Here is a 20,009-nt window from a genome sequence, read left to right as displayed (position 1 = left end):
AACTCTTTCTCATTTCTGTATTCTGACAGAATTCATTGACTCTACTGAACAACTAGAGGAATTTGACCTGGAGGAAGATTTTGAGATTCTGAGTGTATAGAAGAATAGTAGGAACTCAACCTGAGGTGTGTCTTTGATCTGGTACTAGAAGAACATGAACTCAGTGAATAAAAATTTTCTAGTCAGCAAGTGCCTGTTATGCCAACAGCATACAAATGTGATAGCAATCAATCTTGACTGAGCCAATCACTGTTTCTCAGAAAAAACAATGAATAACCCTTCCCCAGAATGAACTAGAACAATTGTAAAATCTAAGAGCAAAGAGATTAGGAGTCATCCCTTGCTTCCCAGCTTGTATTACATAGCCACAGGGAGTCTGCCACTACTGAAATGAGGAGGTGGACATCTGGAACATAGACAGAAGTTCCCATCTTGCTTCAAGCATCAGCAGATAAGATATGGTTAACTGTGCTTCCTCACCCTTTCAGGTGTGACCTCTTTTGGGCTGAATACTAAGAAGCAGTTTATTCCTTTGTTCTAATAATAAAGTGATTACATCAGGGAGAAAAAGTTCTTGTAAAATTATTTGAATATGTATTTTGATGGATTATACTTCATTATAATTTATATCAGAAAGTTTGTCAAAGACATTACATCAAATGTGGATTTATTGATCTGACTCTTTGGGGAAAACTTACTAGTTAATGGGTCACCCACTTCTTTACTGATATTTTTGTCAGACATCACCCTGTCCTTAAATAAAATCACAATTGCCTAGATCAGAGGTCAGCAAACTTTTTCTGTAAAGAACCAGCTAGTAAATGTTTCAGGCTTTGTAAGCCATGCCGCCTCTGTCATAGCTATATAACTATTGTTGGAAGTATAAAAGCAGCCATAGACAATCTGAGCCTGGCTGTAAGCCAACATGACTGTATTTACAAAAACAGGTGGATGGTGGATTTAGCCCACAGGCTGTAGTTTGCCAATCACTGACTTAAAATATTGATATTTGTCTGAGAAATTAGAAATTATAATTGAATTAGACTCTATTTTGGTTGATAGCCATATTAGAAAGAATTATTCATGTGGTGACATTTAATATATGTATCAAATACAATTCCAAACCATTTAAGGATTAGCAACACATTAAATTTTAAAGCACATACTCATCATAGTGCCTTTGCTACCCACTCACCTGTGTGGATGCAGCTCAAGTCGCAGTAGTGTCTTCCAAGTTTTTTCTTACCCTCTTAGTGAGTATGCATATCACCTCCATCCTCAACAAAGTTCTGAGGAAGGCCTGCAATTTGAAAGCTAGCACCAAATAAAGGTTATTTGTGGGTTTTTTTGCATATGTAAGAATATTATAGCACTTGTTTCCTTAGATTCCAATTTTTCCTTTTCTTCCCAGTAGGTAATATATTCCAGTGGCTCAAAGTTCAAAAGATTCAAAATGCTATTCAATGAAATGTTTCTCTCTCCCATATATCAGTTTCATTCCATGATTTACTATGTTATTAATTTTTATCTTTCTAGTGGATATATTTTATACATATATTGTACAAATATATATGTGTGTGTGTATATATATATATCTTAGACTTGATTTTAATGACTTTAACATTTCTCTACTGTTGATTTATCTGAAAGTGATCCAGAGGTCCCAAAAGTATGGAAATTCCTTCCTTGAACTCTAGCATGTGATGGGGCTAAAAGCAGTTATAGACTCGTTTGAAATAGGTTGTGGATTTTTTGCCTGGAAGAGAATTCCTTCTGTCCTTTGACTTTAATCATATTTTTTCCTGCGTCAATGTTTTGTTATAAAGCTCAACGTGCAGTAACAGGAGCCCCCATAGCTCATAGAGGGACTCATGAATTATAGTGAGAAGGACTTTAGACAACTTTTCATCAAAGAACATCAAGAGTCAAATGTTCATATTTAATTTGCTTTATTTGCAATATACAAAGCTGACACCATGCTTATTACTTAGAGAAGAGGTGAAGGTAATAATGATTCATAATATACTGATTATGTTTTGTTTGCATGGCACAGTTTACATAATAGTTAAGGAAACAGAGTCATCTGGAAGGAATTGTCTTATGTCAACATAGCTAAGTATTCTGGGAAACTGATAATTAAAGAAAATCATTAAAATAAATCCCCCCAAACAGAATACAATACACTTTACAACTCAGGCTTGACTTAGGTTTTAAAAAATGTATTAAAATAGCTTAACAGGCTACCTATAAAAGAGGAATGGGAAGGACACTAATGGAAAGCCTCTAACAGCCTCAAAATGCAAAAGAACCAACAAACTGGAGCTTCAGTTTGCCACATTATACATATCTGGATGGCATTTGAATTAAACAGGGACTTCTGAGAAACTGGCACAAGAGATCTACCTTTTTGTTCCTGGAGTCAAAAGTAAACTTCATACCTCCTTACCCACCCAACCTTCTGCCCCTGGCCTAGGAGAAAGGACTGTGGTTTTCATTTCTCTACGTGGTCCTCACCACATTTGATGCATCCTCTACTCTACTCTGGACTGGGCCAAGTCATAGTCATTGCCTGTGCAGGGAGACAGTAAAGAGGCTGTAATTTGTCTAGGACAATATGAAGTTAATGAGCCTTTTTTGGCTGCTGGCCTTTAAACTTCCCTAAGTAATATGGGACGCAGTCATGATCACTCTTGAAGGAGTCAAAGCCCACCCTGGGCTACTGGCTGGCACCTCATTCTCGTTCTGCTACCTGCCTAGTCACAGTGGGTTTTCTTGAAAAGTAAGCGCTTGTCTATGCAGACTTGAATTACCCATGAATATTCAGTCAGATATATTTTTTTTTTCATGTGGAAACACTGGGTTCTGGTTTAAGCCGAATAATGTGTGGTGACCTCTGGACATAAAGAAATGACTTATCAGATACTATAGAAACACTTTGTGATCAAGATGGTGAGGAAAGCTAGCAGTCTAAGAAAGTGGCAGCCCAGCTGGTTTTTCTGAGGTAGCCATGAATAGTCACACAAACATCTGAATTAAACGGTAGCACCAAGTTGATGGAAATGGAACAGCAGATTTCAGCAGGGAGGGCTCACCCACTGGGTGTGAGGGTTGGCGTAACTACTGTCCAGTAGTCCAGCCCAAACAAGACTCCAGTGTACAACTTGGCAGATAGGCAAATGGGCTGAGGCCTTCCTTTTTGAGATGGTTTGGGTTTGTGAGGTGACCACTGTGTGGGGGAAGGGAGAGAAAAGGGCAAAGTGGCAGGGGCCACCCTATATACTTTTCATGCACACCTGGCATCAGCTGACTTGGGTGTGGTGCTGCCTGGCTTTCAATGTTTCTGGCACAGGTTCCTCCCCAAACTGCTGCCACTCTTCCACTGTTGTCAGCCAGAAACTATACTTGTTGTCAAAGTAGTGGCAGGTACCCCAGGCACCACGGCACTCAATGAAAGGAGTGGCACAAAAATCCTCTAGGCAGGAGCCAGGTGAGACCAGGGACTGGCCTCCACCCTCGGCGCTGGTGGCAGTATGCTGAAATGAACAAGGGTGAGGTGTGAGCTGGACCCATGGGAGATGATGGACAGGTGCTTCATTCCTAAGCTCAGGCCCCTTTGCTCAACCCCAATGTCTAGCCAGCAGACCAAAGGCTATATTTTAGGACCTGGGCCTCTCATCCTCCTTTATAGTAGCCTCAGGACCCAGAACATCCCCTCCAAGATCCCTGGTGTCCCCCCACCCCACTGTGCATAGGCTGCAGCCACATCTCAGCCAGCCACTTCCCAAACTGCTGGTGCCTGGAGCGGGGAGGTGCACTGTTGCTCCACCCTCCAAATTCCATGGATACATAAGCATAAGAAAGGCTGAATTATGAAAAATTCAATAGATTTCAAAATGCAGTTGTTCTTAGAGTACTTTGTCTACTCCAAGATCCTGTTGGTATACTCCAAGAAGGGAAGGAGCACACAACATTTCACAAAGTGGTTAAGCCATCAGCCCTCTCCCAGCATATCTATTATTAGCTCTTACTCTGAATTTACCTTCATTACAACTTATATTTTCAATCTGTACCACAACCTTTAGGGTGACATATAGTGTTTGCTACCTGCTGTGTACATGTTAGCCTCAGATTTGACCTAACATCCTGGCTCTCACTTTAGGAAGCTCCTACAGCACTCACTTCCAGGTTTTCCTCATCAGTGCCACTCATAAGCTGGTAATTTCTGGTCACTGTACCCATAGACAGAAGACCCCTCTTCCTGATCCTGCTCCCTCCCCCTCACCTCAGCTGGGTTATTATCTGGACCACAGGAGGTGAGGGGAGAGGCCCCATACACATCTAGGTCAGCAAATGGCCAGTAAGACAAATGCCTAAGTGAAACACACAGTAACAGAACTCTGCAGAACTCTGGCAAAGTGTTTCTCCATAAAAGTGACGTTTCCTAATAAATGAAGCATCAAAATTTTTTCTCTTTTTGCTCCTAAGGTAGAAAACTTTCTAGCATGAATGACATTACCCTGCCTTACTAAACAGAAGACACTGTACTTTACAATTTGCATATGACCCACGCTTGTCAATGTGAATGTCAGGTTTTGCTTTGGAGGATGATGCAGGGACCCTGTACCAAGAGACACAGCAGCTTGTAGAGTTCTTGGGTGGCCTTTGAATCATTTTCTCCCTCTTTTATCCCTTTCAGCAGGCATGTCTGATCGCTTCAAGATGACTTGCTAGGCAGTCCAAATTCCCACCTTTCCACATGTTCAGGAATATATATATATATATATATATATATATATATATATATATATAGTATGTTAGAATTATATGTACAGTAAAAGATTTTGAGTGAGGGTTTAAGAGAACTCATATGAGCAAAGTACATGAGATTTCCTGTATAACTTTTGTACCATTCCTTGTGGAATCTCAGTGGACAGGACAGACTGATAGGTGAATGATTCTACATTAAATTGGGACAAACTGCCCAATTCACAAAGATAAAGCAAGAATGGAAGTACCTCACCCCTGGGTAGGTACAGTTTTGTGAGGAAGACTGCACTTTGGTAATTCATCAAAGACACTCTCTCACCATTTCACCCTGGTGATTTAGCGAAGAAGCTCTGGTGAAGTAGGTACTTCTGTGGATGCACACTGGTTTGCCCTGGGAGATATCCTGGCACTAAATTTGCCTTTTCATTCTTTTAATGTCCCTAGTTATTCATGGAATGTTATTTGACTCTTCCTTGGGCTTACAGATTGCCTGAGCTAAGCAATCTCACAGCATGATTGGACATTGCCTTCTTATCAGAAATGGCAAGGCAGCAGAAACCCCAGAAAGGACATGAAAACACAGCATGCCCTCATCTGAGCCTTTTGGGAGGAGGTAGCAGTGGCTAGAGGAAAAGTGAGCAGAAGAGAAGGGAGGGCCATGCCCAGCCTGACCAGTGGGAGTGTGCCCCAGCCCAAAGTGGGGACACCCTGTCCCTCACTGTCCAGCCTGTGATTCATAGCTATTCTCACCCATGAACCACTGGGTGCAAACTGTTCCTTTCTACTCATATCTGTAATTACCTGTCATTCACACAGAACTGGGCTCTCTGGCCTTTAGTGAAGCCTAGGCCAAGCATTTTCCTTTCTTTCAAATTCCAATTTCTTCCTGCTGTCCCTTGAGCCTGGAAGTCAAGTCTGAGGGACCTCCCAGAGATCCCTGCCCTCTGTCTCTACACTGGGGGTAAGGGCCTTACTATGAGGAAAGAATGCCCAATCCAGAGGCTGCGCCAGCCCAGAGGGCACTGTGGAATGGTGATATCCTGGCTGTGCACAGCTATGGCTTGTGAGGGTGCCTCACACACAGAGCAGCGGCTGATGTACTGAGGGATCTTGGTCTGGCCAATGGGCATCATGGGAATGGGGGCAGTGGTGGAGAGCCAGTAGGAGTTATCATTGCGGCTGGCATAGTGGCACGCTTCATTGATGTTGCAGTAGATGAAGGGCATGGTGCTGAAGTGGGGCAGGCAGGAGCCAGCAAACCCTGGAAGGAGATAATGTAGGCAAGAGTATGGCTGGGACAATGCCCAGGGCTACTAGGCTTTAGTGGCATGGTGGTTTGGTTTTATATCTAATGACTTGTACCAGAACAGGGACACCTCTCCTTACCATCCTGGAATACTACACACACTGAAGCCTGTTGGTCAAATCGTATTTTTAATGCACCAGGGTAGTTTGATAATGAAAATAATATTTTTATAAACTGAAAATGTCTCCTTAATTAATTTGCTTTGTAAAACCAGCATTTAATAGAGTGAGTCTGCTTTTCAGAATTAGCCTACCTGTAGACAACACAATTAATTCTTGGGTAATTATCTTTGCCTCACAGGTCATGTTATTATTGCTACTACTAATTGCTAACATTTTCCGATGCTTAATATGTGCCAAACGTTGTTCTAAGCATTTTACATTGGGTGGTTCATGTAATCCTTACACCATCTCATGAGATAGGTACTAGAATTAGCCTTGTTCCCTTCAGGAGAAAGTGGAAAGATAAAGAAGTTGAGCAACTTGTCCCTGGGTACATGACTAGTGTTAGAACACAGACCTGATTCCAGAGCTAGTGATTGTAACCCACTACCCAAGAGTGGGCCCATCAAGGGCTGGGCAGGGGGAAGAGCATGGCTTTTGGTTCTTGTGGGGACAGATGGCCAGAATTGGCTAAGAGAATCAGTACCTACCCAAGTCCTGGTTGTGGGCTTCTCCTGCCCCTCCATGAACAGCAAGCTATAACTGACCCACAGCTGGGTCATCTCAGAGGGGCAGAGGGGCTACTGTTTTGACTGACTGTGCTTCACCAAGGTGTATTCTACTCTCACGCTCTGTCCAGGCAATCCAGCCTTGCCAAAGGGGCCCTGTTTTCGTGGAGGTCCTAAGAGGAAAAGAATAGAAAAGGGGTGAGCCAGTTGAGGCCAATAATAATAGCAGCTACTCGCTTTGTGCTGACTGTTGAGAAAGGCACAATTTCATCACCTCACTTTATAGATGAGGAAACTAAGGCTCAGAAGTCCCACAGTTAGCAAGTGTGGAGCTAGGATGCCAGTTTAGATGTAAAGTATTCCCCCCTTATCTGGGGTTTCGCTTTCTGTAGTTTCAGTTACCTATGGTCAACCACCATTCGAAAATATTAAATGGAAAATTTCAGAAATAAACAATTCATAAGTTTTAAGCAGTTGCATGCCATTCTGAGTAGCATGATGAAATCTTGCACCATCCTGTTCTGTGCTGCCCAAGACGTGAATCATCCCTTTATTCAGCATCTCCGCACTGTATATGCTCCCTGCCCATTAGTCACTTAGTAGCCATCTCAGTTACCAGGTCACTTGTGTTCAAGTGATCCCTATTTTGCCTAATAATGACCCCAAATCCATTCACATACATTTTATTACAGTATATTGTTATAATTGTTCTGTTTTACTATTGTTGTTATTAATCTTTTACTGTCCCTAATTTCTAAATTCAACTTTATCATTGGTATGCATGTATAGGAAAAAAACACTATATATAGAATTCAGTAGTCTTTGTGGTTTCAGACATCCATTGGGGATCTCAGAATGTATCCCCTGTAGATAATGGGGGATGATTGTATCCAGTTACAGAATCCCCACTTTAAAAAGCACACTATCCAACTTCCCTTCCATAGTCTCCTGGCTTTGGGTTCTCTAAGAGGGGAACCCAAAACCCCGGAGGGGTTTACTTTGCAGGCCAAGGGTCTCATAGGAGGTAAGTAAGCACCTTTACTGGTTGAATCAGAGACAACAAAAGCAGAGTGGGGATTAGTGGGGCAAAATCACAGCCTCCTCTCCTGACCATGGCAAATGATCATACCATTTCCCCATGGGCTTCAGAACTGTTCTCTACTCAGGACAACTGATTTGCTGTCTCTGATATAAGATGGGAGGTAAGTAGCAGAAAAAATATATCTGATCTCAAGCTTTCTTATCTCTTGAACCACCCACCTCCCATCCACAACAATAATTCTGCCATTTCAGAACCCCTGGGTAGAAAAGAGGAGGTGCAGGGCAGGGGGCTATATTATATAATAGGGTCAGGGCTCTTAAGAGCTGGAAGACAACCAAGAAAAGGATTTGGAACAGGACTTTGTCTTCAAGAATGTAGGACTCTAATCCTTCACAGGCTCAGAGGGAATGAATTAGAACCCAGTTTTCTAGTCTCTGGGCAATGTCAAGCTTTCCCACCAGATTTCCTAATTCTCAAATTTGAGATTTTAACTCACAACCAAGCCCCAAACCCTCACAGAAGCCCTCTGCCCCTAGTGTCAACATCACCAGACCTTCATATCCTGGAGGGACTTGCAGTCCGGGAAGACCAGGATCACCAAGAGCCCCAGGTGGGCCAGGGAGCCCACTTGGGCCATCTTTGCCAGGGATGCCAAGTGAACCTTTGGAGTCTACAAAGACAGAAGGCCCACGGTGTGTGGTACTGAGTATGGAGAGTCTGGAGGAACCCTCCTAAAAAAGGGGACTTGTATGTCATGCCTAGGACTCACAAGGAGAGGGCTCACAGGCTGTCATGTTGCAGCACACACTGAGCTCAGGGCTGAGCTTCCTGAGCTAGTCCTTAGTTCATGTTTGGGGCATCTGGGCCCTGGGACTGCACTCTAAACTTAGCCATTCTGATCCACTTCATATTTATTTCTTCCTCCCTCCTCTTATTCTCCCAGAATGCAAAGCCACTGCTGGCATCTCATGTCAGAAATGAGGACATGGAAGCCCAGAGAGACTGCTAATTTACTCTAGTTGGGGGTAAAATGGATTAGAAGCTGGGTTTCCTTTCCCCAAGCCCTAGACTTTCTCCATTGCTTTTCATCCTCCGCCATACTCCCTCCTGCTCTCAGTAGCATGTTAGTAAGGGTCAAGCAGTCTGGAGTAGCTGTTATGCTCAGCCCACACATTCTCTAAAACCAAGAATAGCTGCTGGTTCTGCTGGCCCTCCTGCCAAGAAGCTTGAGAGCTCTGTGAGGAGCAGACGAAACACTTGAGGAAGGCATTCCCTTGGAGCTGGGCTTCCCAGCCAGATTATTTGACCTCTCAGCCAAGGATGTCTCAGTTCCCCTTTCTCAGGCATCATCCTTACCTATAGGCCTACTGGGTCTTGAACTCCAGAATCTCCCATGAGACCAGGGATGCCACCAATGCCTGGTAGACCCATGGGTCCAGGAGGAGCCTGAATGTTTTTTGCAATTGGTGTTTGGCCAGGAGCAACTCGGGGGCCATAAAAGCCTTTGGGCAGGTGGGGGCAGGGGTATGAAAATGTCAGACAAATGCCAAGGAGGCAGCCAGGGTTGGTGCCTGGAAGCCTTCCTTTCTGCCTCAATCACTAGCTGTCTGCCCTTCCTCTTTGTCTTCACAGCCCCCACTGAGTATTACCCAATGTCCTCTTACCCATCCACCTGCCCAGTGGATTGGTAGCTCCTTGAGCATAGGACCTAAGTTGTATTTATCTTGTTTTCTCAGGGCCTGGTATATGGTGGGCAAGTCAGGAAATGTTTGTTGTAAGTATGCTAGTCTGAGACTTAGCTAGGAGCTAGGATGGTTGGTTTACTCACTCACTGGTAAGAGCACAGTGCAAAGGAGGGTGAGGGGACACCTCCAATCTCAGAGGTTCAGTTGGCATCACAGCCTAGAACTCCAAACCTAGGTAGCTGGTTTCCTATTAAAGCCAATTTGCTTACTAATTTATTGAATAACTATTTCTCGAGTGCCTACTGCTTAAGATTAGGGGGTAGAGCAGAGAATAAGATGTTTATGGACATTATGGTGTGGTGATAAAAATGAACAATGTATAACCTGACAAATATCATTAGTTTTACTGCAAATTGTGAGAAGCACTACAAACGAAATAAACAATGAAGTGGCAATGGCAGGCAGGACATGGAGTTATGAGGTGGAGAACTTGCTTTAGAGAGAGTGATAAGTAGCATCTTATAAGCAGTAACATTTAAGCCAAGACCATTAAAGCATTAAAAAGAGCTGGGAGTGGTGGTGGTACAAGAGTATTCCAGGAAGTAGAAGTAGCATGTGCAAAGGCCCTGTGGCCAGGTGTTTTTAGATAACAGAGAGGCTAGTGTAGCAAGAGCACAGTGACCTGAAAAGGGGAGGGAGGCATCAGATAGGGGTTTGGTGGCCATACTTAATTTGTATGCCATGGGAAGCCAGTAGATGATTTAATTTTTTATGAGATCTCTCCCACCACAGTGTGGAGAAGTGACTGCTGGGGAAGGTGCACAACAGAAGCAGGGAGACCAGTTAGCAGGTAACTGCAGTGATTCATCTGGGGAATATCAATGGCTTGGACCTAGATAGTAGTGGTGTAGGTGATAAGAGGTGAATGGATACAAGGCACATTTAGGAGATACACTCCTCAGGGCTTGCTAATGGACCAGATATCTGTGAGTGACAGAGGTGGTGGTAAAGGATGAGAAAGATGGTTCTTCATTTCTGGATTGAGCAAATGGATGAGTAGTGATCTGAGTACAAACACAATGCCCACTAATGCAGAATGGCTAGACCAGTGGCGAGGTGGATGGGGTCAAAGTAGCAGTGGTTTTCAGTCCTAGGAGCTGATGGAGGCAGAAGTGTCCCTAAACTGCCTCCCTAGAGTTGCTTAATCGGGCTGTTTCAGGCCTCTAGGCTTTCTTGGAGTGGTGTGCAGTGACTCCTGAAGGAATGTGACCCCCCAAACCCCTCCCTTGAACCATCCCAGCACATGCTCTCAACTCACCTCTTGGGCCTGCCTTCCCCTTCATCCCCGGTAATCCTAGGTCTTCAGGTGGCCCAACCTTGCCTGGAGTCCCCATGAAGCCAGGCTTGCCTCTCATGCCTGGCAAATTCCAAAGGAAAGCAAGTCAGGGCCTGGCATGGTGGTGCTGCTGGTGGCGAGTACAGACTAGTCTGACATGAGGGTGGGAAGAGCACTATCAGCTGGCTTCTCATCACAGGGCTACAGGAAGGAGACATGCCTGACTGTAGAATGGGAAAGGGCCCAGCAGCCCGCCAAGCAAGCAGTCATACCTTTTAGTCCTAGCTCTCCAGGGAGGCCAGAGAAACCTGGAATTCTTTGGTGTCCTTTGGGCCCTTTAGGGCCAGGAATTCTAGGGAAGCTGGTGTCTCCAGGGTCACCTTGATCAGAGGATGGCCCAGGGGTACCTGGGGGCCCTGGGGACCCTGGACAGCCTAGGGATGAGATGGGAAGAAAGATAAGTAAGGGCAGGTGAGCAGGAAGTAGCCACTGCTGAAAGCCTTGGGATTGATAGGAAACTAAAGCCCATCCTCATGGCAGAGAATGTTATCTTGCCATCTGTAGGGTCCCAGTGCCCAGACCCTCCCAAACCTTTTCAGCAAAATGCAGCCTGTTCCCATCCATGTCCTGGCTGGGGGAGGGATGTGAGACCAAGCAGGCCCATGCATTTACTGCCATAGGGATGGAGCTGGACTGTATATGGGACCTCCCCAAACTTCAGACAAAAGGTATTGGCTAGCTCCCTTTTGGGCTCCTGTCTTTACCTTGTTTTCCATCTAAGTCAGGTCTCCCAGAGTCTGCAGGCAGTCCTGCAAAGAGAGGTCTGGGGCACCAGGGGGACCAGCTGGACCCTGGAGACCTGGAAAACCTGCAAAGAACAAATAAAAAGTTGCATGGACTTTATGTGCCCAGCAGAGGGCCAGGCACTCTCAGAGAAAATGGACATTTACACAGAAAACAGAAACAGTTAGGGAGTTGCCAGACCAGCAGACACCAACAGAGGGCTCTTCTCCCTTCATTCTACTTTGGCAGCCAGCAGATGAAGTAGCTGACAGGGTTCAGAGACTCCGCCATCCTAGCAGGTGTTGCATTTAATTGGGATGGAGCTCTGAAAAGTTCTAGCTCCCCAATCTCACTGGCAGTAGAAGTATTTTAGATTTCCTCCTAATCAGGAAAAAAGGTATGACTGCAGCACCTGGAATTGCAGTTTCCCAAAGCGTTTTTAAATCTATTATTCCTTTTGCAAATTTCATTAAGTTAGCCACTTATATCTGATGTTGTTGTTCAGAAAAGGTTACAGATCAAGATGGGGCAGAGTCCCCAACTAGTCAGAATAGACACATGTTGGGTCAGAATGGAGGTGCCCAGGGCACCGTGCCTCCTGATGTCTTGTAAAGCTAACTTCTAGGTCTTCTAGGAAAACTGGTAAATACGTGTATAGGTAATTCATGATATTAGCTGAATGCATGATTAATTAAGGCTAGAGAGCAAATTTCTCTGTACTAAATTCCTCCCCCTTCTTTGGCCAAAGAGAATAGTCATGTATTAGAGCAGACACAGAGTATTTGTTTGTTCAAACTTTAATACTGCTTTACAAGTGTTCTGTTTGTAGAATGATTTCTATTATAATATGTTCAAAGCAAAAAATTCAATTGCTGACAGATTTATTTAATGCACACATTGAATACATAAATAGAACTTTTGATGAAAAAGCATATCAAAGCCATATACACAAATGTAGAAGTTCATACTATACTTTTAGCATGGAAGAGATGTACTTATTATTTTGGTATATTTCAGAAGATCTTCAAATGAAGAGAAATAGAGTCAAATTGGTCGATAAACTGTTCTGGTGGTTGAGATTTTTATTTTTTGTTTGTGACAAGAAAATCCAAAAATATTAGTTGCATTTATTTTTGACAACCTGATTATATTAATGCTGAATTTTTCATATTTAGGTAAGGAATAGTAAAGGTGAATCCATGAAAACTTGTACAGAACGATGGTAGACTGGTAGTGTTTTTAATAGCTCCTTAATTAATTGAATGCTGAGAGAATATAGAAGGAAAAAATAAATTTCAAGAAGTCTCCAATTATTACAGGTCCAAAAAAGAAACAAATTAAAAAATATACAGAAGAACTTGTTGCCGAGCCACATGGTGTTACTTATAATATTGTCAAGTATTTCTTGAAAAACCTTTGAACTATTTTTCATCTTCACAGAAGTAAAAATTTGAAAAGAGACATATTGGTTTATTTCCTGAAAAAATGTGTATGCTGAAATTATGTAAAACCACTAAATGAGACACCATATATAATGAGACTGAGAGTGGGCAGTGCATGGATTATAAAATTTCCCATTTCAATGTTTAGAACCACCTCCTCTTTTTAACTGTTTCTTTATTTTATAATCACAACAATTTACCATTAAACTTGAAATAAAGGTATTACTGACCTCAAGTAGAAAAAAACTCATTAAGACACTTTAAATGAGCATATGAAAATGCAAGGTGGCATATTTTCCCAACTTATCCCAGTGTCAGAGCCTTAGAAAACCCTAAATACACAAATTCAGCCTCTAAATATTTAGTGCAAATATATAAATGAGTAGTATATTTTGAAATTATTTAACTCTTCCCAAAAGTGCCCAGAGGTGACCTCTGAAAATGGTTCAGTCTTCACTTGACCCAGAAAACCCCACAAAGTCATGCAAAGCAAGAGGTTCAAATTTTTGTGTTCATTTTAATAACACTTATGAAAGTGGCCAGGCCATCAAAGGTATGCATATTCAAAAAGCCACCAAGTATCTGAAAGATGTCACTTTAAAGAAGCAGTGTGTCCAATTCCATTGATACAATAGTGGAGTTGGTAGGCGTGCCCAGGCCAAACAGTGGGGCTGGACACAGGGTCAGTGGCCCAAAAAGGGTGCTGATTTTTAAAACGCAGAGAGTAATGCTGAACTTAAGGGACTAGGTGTAGATTCTCTAGTCATTGAGCACATCCTGATGAACAAAGCTCCCAAGACGCGGTACAGAACTTACAGTGCTCATGGAGAATTAACCCACACATGAGCCCTCCCTGCTGCATTGGAGGACATTTACTGAAAAAGAGCAGATTGTTCCTAAACCAGAAGAGGAAGTTGCAAAGAAGAAGAAGATGTCCTAGAAGAAACTGAAGAAACAAAAGCTTATGGCCCAGGAGTAAATTCAGCATAAAATAAATACTAATAAAAGTTAAAAAATTTAAAAAAAAAACAAATTCTTTAGATAAAGGTATTATAGAGTCAGAGATTGCTCTAGAAAGTTTCCTTGGGGGTAAATCATCATTTCACACTGATTTCTGTGATAAAATCAGAGACAGACATTGAGAAAAGCACAAGAATATTTAGAAATCATATGTAAAAAACAATCCAGATACAATGAACATTGTTCCAACCCCCAATTATTTAAGGAAAAAAATAGTATTATCTTTGTTTGCATGCCCTTCACAGATCCTACCACCTTCCATCCCTCTCAGAGGCACCCACTCCTGAATTTTGTGTTCACCATTCCCTTTTCATCAGTTTGACCATGCATATTTGTATCCCAAACCATGTATTGGTTGCATTTGCTTATGTATGGACCTTTAACAATGGAATCATACCAAGTATATTCCTGTGGTACTTGCTTTGTTTCCTCTTTCAACATTTCTGAAATGTATCCATCCTGACATGTGCTGCTTATTGCATTTATAATTGTGACTCTATTACCTGAGATACTAAAGGAAATGAATCATTTAATGACCAGGCATTCATAGTCCAGATTTGAAATTAGAAAAGGCAATGCCCCTATACTTCTTGTATCTGGGCCCCTTCTTCTCTATCACCTGTGAAATGAATCATACAATCTCCCTATAGGCTCAGACCCTTTTTGGGCCCTCATTCTGGAGAACCTGCTGGCTTTCATAAAAGAACAGTTTGGGCCAGACCAAAGGAAAGAATAAAGAGAGACAGCAGATGGACAATATAAATGTGTCAGGGAATGAATTAATATGAATATAGATCCTGGGAAACATACACCTGTTATATAAACATGAACACTTTACAAATGTGCTCATAAGTAAGTACAATATGGAACACCAGGCCCCAGAACTATGAGGAACAGAACATTTTGCAAATGTTTCCTCAGCTAACATGTAATATATAATGGGTAACATTTCTTGAGCACTTTACTACATGCCAGACATTGTGCTAAGGGCTTTTATATATATTACCTTGCTCCTCCCTGATTCCTCACCAAACCTCTGAGGTAAATTCTCTTATTATGCCCATTTCATAGGAAAGGAAAACTAGGGGTTCATTTGGGACTGAGGGGCAAGTAACTTCTTTGTTCAAGATCATACAGCTACTAAGAGGTAGAGCTGGAACTTGAATCCAGCAGTCTGACTTCAGAGACCATACTCAACCATAATTCTACACTAAATTCATTTCCTCTTTTATACTGAGTGGGATACATATGGGTCTTCAGAAATTCCTAACAAGAGTGAAAGAATCAGATTTCACTCTCACTAGTTGACAGGTGAGGAAAGGGAGGCTCAGAAAAGGACTTCTGACAATGTGTGGGTTAGGGGACAAGATTAGGGCAAAACCAACTTTTACATAAATCCAACAAATCCTAATTGAGTGCCTGTTGTGTACCTGTCAAAAGGAACCTTTTATCCTCTTTGTCTTGGGTTCCATGCAGCAGCCACACTGTCTTCCCAGGACACTGGGAGTACCATCCACAATGAGCACTGAAAAATTTCTGACAAACCACTAAGTGAACAAGTTCTGTTCTTCAGGACTATTAATCCCAAGCTCTGGCCAAGTGTGCAAGAGAAGCCCTGAGTTCAAATAAGGAAGAGAGAGGAAACCTGGAGGCCAGAACTCTCTGAATTGCTCCCTGACACCCCTTCTTAGGAAAGCCCTAGACATGCCTACCCTCTTTTCCTCAGTAGTCTGTTTCACTGGGTTATAAGGTTCCCAGACATATGAAGACACGTACAGCTCAACCCTGTGAGCTTCATGTCCCTGACAAATGGCAACCCTGGTTCCTCAGGTTTTACTCAGCTTCTACAAGGCCTGACTTGGGGTCATTTACCTTGGCCACCTTTTTGTCCTTTCATGCTTGGCTTCCCTGGGACTACAGTGCCAATTCCTGGAGAACCTTTTTCACCTTTGGGACCAGGCAGGCCAGCTGACCCTGGCACACCAGTTATACTAGATCCTAGGAGGAGATGCAGAGAGAAGGGGGCAGCAGATCTCAGTGAGGGGTGAGGCCATAATGCCATTTACTGGGAGTCTGTATGAAATAAAAGAAAGCAGAGCTCATTCAAGTAGAAGAACAAATCCTGTCCTCTTTCCTCCCCATATCAATGCAGCCCAAATTGGGGCCTGACAAAGAGATCTATGAGTCCCGGTCTAAGGGATACACCATGGTAAAGAACTCATGGCCAGCCCTTTCCAGGTTTCTGTTGCTGAGCTGGTGCTCTCCTCCTTGCCCTTGAGTGTCTTCCTTACCTGGAGTTCCATGGGTCCCCTTGGTTCCTGGAAGATCATTTAGTCCATGCAAACCAAAAACTCCAGGATAACCTGAGGGGAGACAATATCAGAAATGGTTCTAGTAACTGGAAATCACAAAGGCTTGGCAAAAATGTCCTGTCCCAAAGGGCATTGAAAAGCCCTCATTTTAAAGGTCATGGTCTTTCTTGAGGCATTACTTAATGCCCTAAGGGAGATTGGACCACACTTAACCTATATACCCCACTGTAGGTTTTCCAGACTCTTATTACAAACCAATATAGCTTAAAGAACAGGGTAATAGATAATTAGGTTTCTTTAAGAAGAGCTCAAGAGTGCCAATGCCAATACCTTGAATTTCCAGCTCCCGCAGACTCGCTGCGCAATCTCTAAATCTGGGAAAGGCTTTTATATCCCAGAGCACTGACCTTTTGAATTGTTTTCTTCCCATTTATGCTGCCCTTACTTTTTTTCTCTTCACCCCCCTTTCCCATTATCCCTCATGTGGCCCAGTCAATGACTCTCCTGGATATGGCTTAACCCCAGCTAGTATCTCATAAAGTAGTAGGTGTCCTTTTTTGAGGGAAGGAACCCTTTCCTCACTGTCTTCAAAATACATGTACCTTTAGTTCCTATTATACCAGGGGGTCCCACAGGCCCAGGAGGCCCTGGGTGGCCTGGAGAACCTGAAAGCCCTGGATTTCCTCTCATGCCTGCAATCCCGGGGAGTCCTAAAAGTGAAACCAAGGCAGATGTTCAGAATGGGTCATGCCTTGAAGGAAATCCTAACTTTTTCAGAGTAAAGTTGCCATGTGGTATAGTACCTGAAGAGCCAGGAAGGCCAACATCTCCAGGAACACCAACTTGCCCATCGTCACCTTTAATTCTTGGGAAACCCATGTCACCAACTTGTCCAGATTTTCCTTTCATACCTAAATAACAAGAAAAATGCTGAAGGTTCCAAGAAGGTGGCAGAGTAGCTGGAAACTCCATCCACTTGCTCCCAGCCCTGGACTGGTCTTACATATAAACCACAGAGCAATCAACTTGAAAATCCAGCTGAGTGTAAGAGTGGGTATGAGTTAGCATGTGCACGGACTAGTTTTGGGTGCATGTGCAAGTTTGCGAGTACCTGTCTACCTTGGGAGGGCACTCAGAACCAAGCTGCTCCAGCTCTCCTGGTGGAGCTGCTGCCATTGCTGCCAGCCAGCCTGCCTAATCTGGCTGCACAGACTTGGAGCAGGAGCATCTTGTGGAAATTATAATATCCTCCTTGAGAAGAAGCTGCTGAGTGGTTGTGCCTTGGTGCCCAGACTAATCTCTGTGCCCTCTGCCCTGGGCATACCCTGCCACCACTGGGAGCCAGGGTCTTGGGACTGCAATAATTGCCAGAAGGCCTCACCTTCCAGGCCCCAGGCACTGCTGCAACCTGGGACAGTACAGTCTCACTGAGGAAGGCTGCAGATCAGAGGAGGAGCCAGGAGTGCTGGGGGTGGAGAGAGGCAGCCAGGGCTGCTCTGGCTGCAGAGACTATGGCAGGAGCGCAGCAGTGGGAGCTGGAGGCTCAGAATTATTAGAGGGAGTGGCACGGGCACCCTGCCACTGTCCAGTGTTATACTTTGGCTGCTGGACCCTTCCCTTCCTTTTCCCGCCCCATCAGGATGATATAAGACTTGAAAGAGGATGATGTATACAGTATATAACCTATTGATTTGGGAGACAGGAGAAGAGGCATTGGTGTGAGAGACAAGAGTTGATAGGTGGCCTCCTGTATGTGCCCAACTGGGGATGCAAGCCACACCTAGAAGCCCTCTCAAAGCAGAAGTGGTTGGGGTAAGGAGTGGAGCCCCTTAGTCAGCCAGATGGGGGAACATTCCCACCAAAGAATGGACCAGTTAAAAATCAGGTCCCAAAATACAACAGGAGAGTCCACACAACCCACACATAGGATTCCTAGAGCACCTAAATCAGGAGATCAAGAAGTCTGTGCCGTGGGTCTGTGTGCTTTGGGGAGAGACAAAAACTGCTGGAGATAAACCCACCATTTTTTTTTTCTTAAATGGGCAAAGCAGAAGGTTTGCGTTTACGGTTACTCATCTCAGGTTCCAGTGAAGGGAGGGTGGCATGGACTGTAATCCCTCGAAGAGAGTCTGGAGTAAGAGGCACTGGGGAGAATCTTGGGGGAGCAGCTGTGGGATTTTGGGGGCCTGGATATACCTGATCTCCACAGCAACTAACTTTCTTGAGAAGAGCTAGCACCTCCCAGGGGAAAGTCAATTACCTCATCCTGTGAGTCAGTTACCTTACCCTCTGGAAATCCCCTCACCACAACTTCTGAAATCATGTTTGCTCCACTTAGCAACTTTTTTTGTTATTTTTTCCGTTTTGTTCTGTCTTGGTGTTCTGTTCTGTTTTGTTTGGTTGTTTTATTTCTTTTCTGCCATCCTTCATCTTAACCCTTGTTGAAGGTTCAGCAACATAAATAGACTCAGGGGTTGACAGAGACTAGAGGTAGGGTGCAGCCAATCCATACACTATCCTGGGAAACACACTGGTACTTCGCCCTCACAGGAGAGCCACAGAAACACCCTCTGATATCTGGTGTCCAGTAGATGCAAACTCTGGACTCTGGAACCCTACTAGGGGCTCACCCTGACAGGTACAGGGAAATAATCCCAGACAGACTGAAACTAGTGGCTGGAGTGGGGGGACACAACCACCATCTTCCCTGAAGTCTGAAAGGTACCTGCCATGGGAGATCCAGGAATCACAGCTCCCTGTTTCCACCAGCAGCCTTTCAAAAATAGTCGGGTCTGTGACTAGGCTACAACTGACAGCAGGCTAGAGGCAGAAACAGGCAGAGGTGGAACATGTGGTGACTTGGGATGTTTGCTGATCCACCCCTGGATCCAGTGCTGATAAAAGCCAGCTTTGCATAGCACCTTGGCCCACCCTGAGAGCAGTCATGACCAGGGGAATCAGCCATAAACTCTGGATCACCTGTAGCTTCAAAAAGGTGGCAAAGGGGCAATTGTAGATAGCACCTGACATTAGTTTACACCAGACTCAGACATCAGGGAAGTTTCCAAAGGGAGAAACCAGAAGGCAAGATCTAAACTGTGCTGAGACAAATCCACTTGGTTCTGTTTTCATCATCTTAGTTACTTTTTTCTTTTTTTATAGCCTTTTTATTTTTGTATCTATTTTTTCCTTTTCTTTTTGGTGCTCTATTTTTCTTTAATATCTCCTATTCTGCTCTTATCTTGGATTACTCCCCTGTTCTCTTCTCTCCTTAGATTTTTGTTACCTTTTCTGTGTTCCTTTTCCCTGTTTTCCTCTTGTTTTCCTCTTTCAATTCATTACAAGTAATAGTTCTCCTCCCTTTTCTCCTCTCATGATTACTTTTCTTTCCTTTAGTCTTCTCATATTTGCTTTCCTTTCCTCCTTCCTCTAGTATTACATTTCAGTTTTTGCTATTATTATTTGCTCTCTTGGTTGATGTTGCTGTGGTTGGGGGGGTACCTGTTTTGGTGTTGTTTTTATATTGTTTTACTTTCTTCTGCCAGTACTTATATAACAGCTTACAACATGTGGTAGGGGTTGAGCCCCTTAGTGAGCCAGACACAGGGGAATTCCCATCAATCAATGGGCCAGTAATAATCAGGAC

At 43.6% G+C, this 20,009-nt stretch overlaps 1 protein-coding gene across 2 annotated transcripts in view; it reads left to right on the top strand.

The window, feature by feature from the left end:
* The window catches only part of ATG4A (autophagy related 4A cysteine peptidase), a 65,036-nt gene extending 63,987 nt beyond the window's left edge, over positions 1 to 1,049 (top strand). For both annotated transcript variants that reach the window (XM_028523032.2, XM_036016741.1), the window contains exon 13: positions 30 to 1,049. In XM_028523032.2, the coding sequence (XP_028378833.1) occupies positions 30 to 100 (71 nt within the window). In that variant the 3' untranslated portion in view covers positions 101 to 1,049. The remainder of the gene's footprint in view (positions 1 to 29) is intronic.
* The last annotated feature ends 18,960 nt before the right edge of the window (positions 1,050 to 20,009 follow it).

The sequence above is a fragment of the Phyllostomus discolor genome, chromosome X (assembly GCF_004126475.2).
Source record: "Phyllostomus discolor isolate MPI-MPIP mPhyDis1 chromosome X, mPhyDis1.pri.v3, whole genome shotgun sequence".
In the NCBI taxonomy this organism is placed as follows: Eukaryota; Metazoa; Chordata; class Mammalia; order Chiroptera; family Phyllostomidae; genus Phyllostomus; species Phyllostomus discolor.
This window is presented reverse-complemented; position numbering and strand designations above follow the sequence as displayed.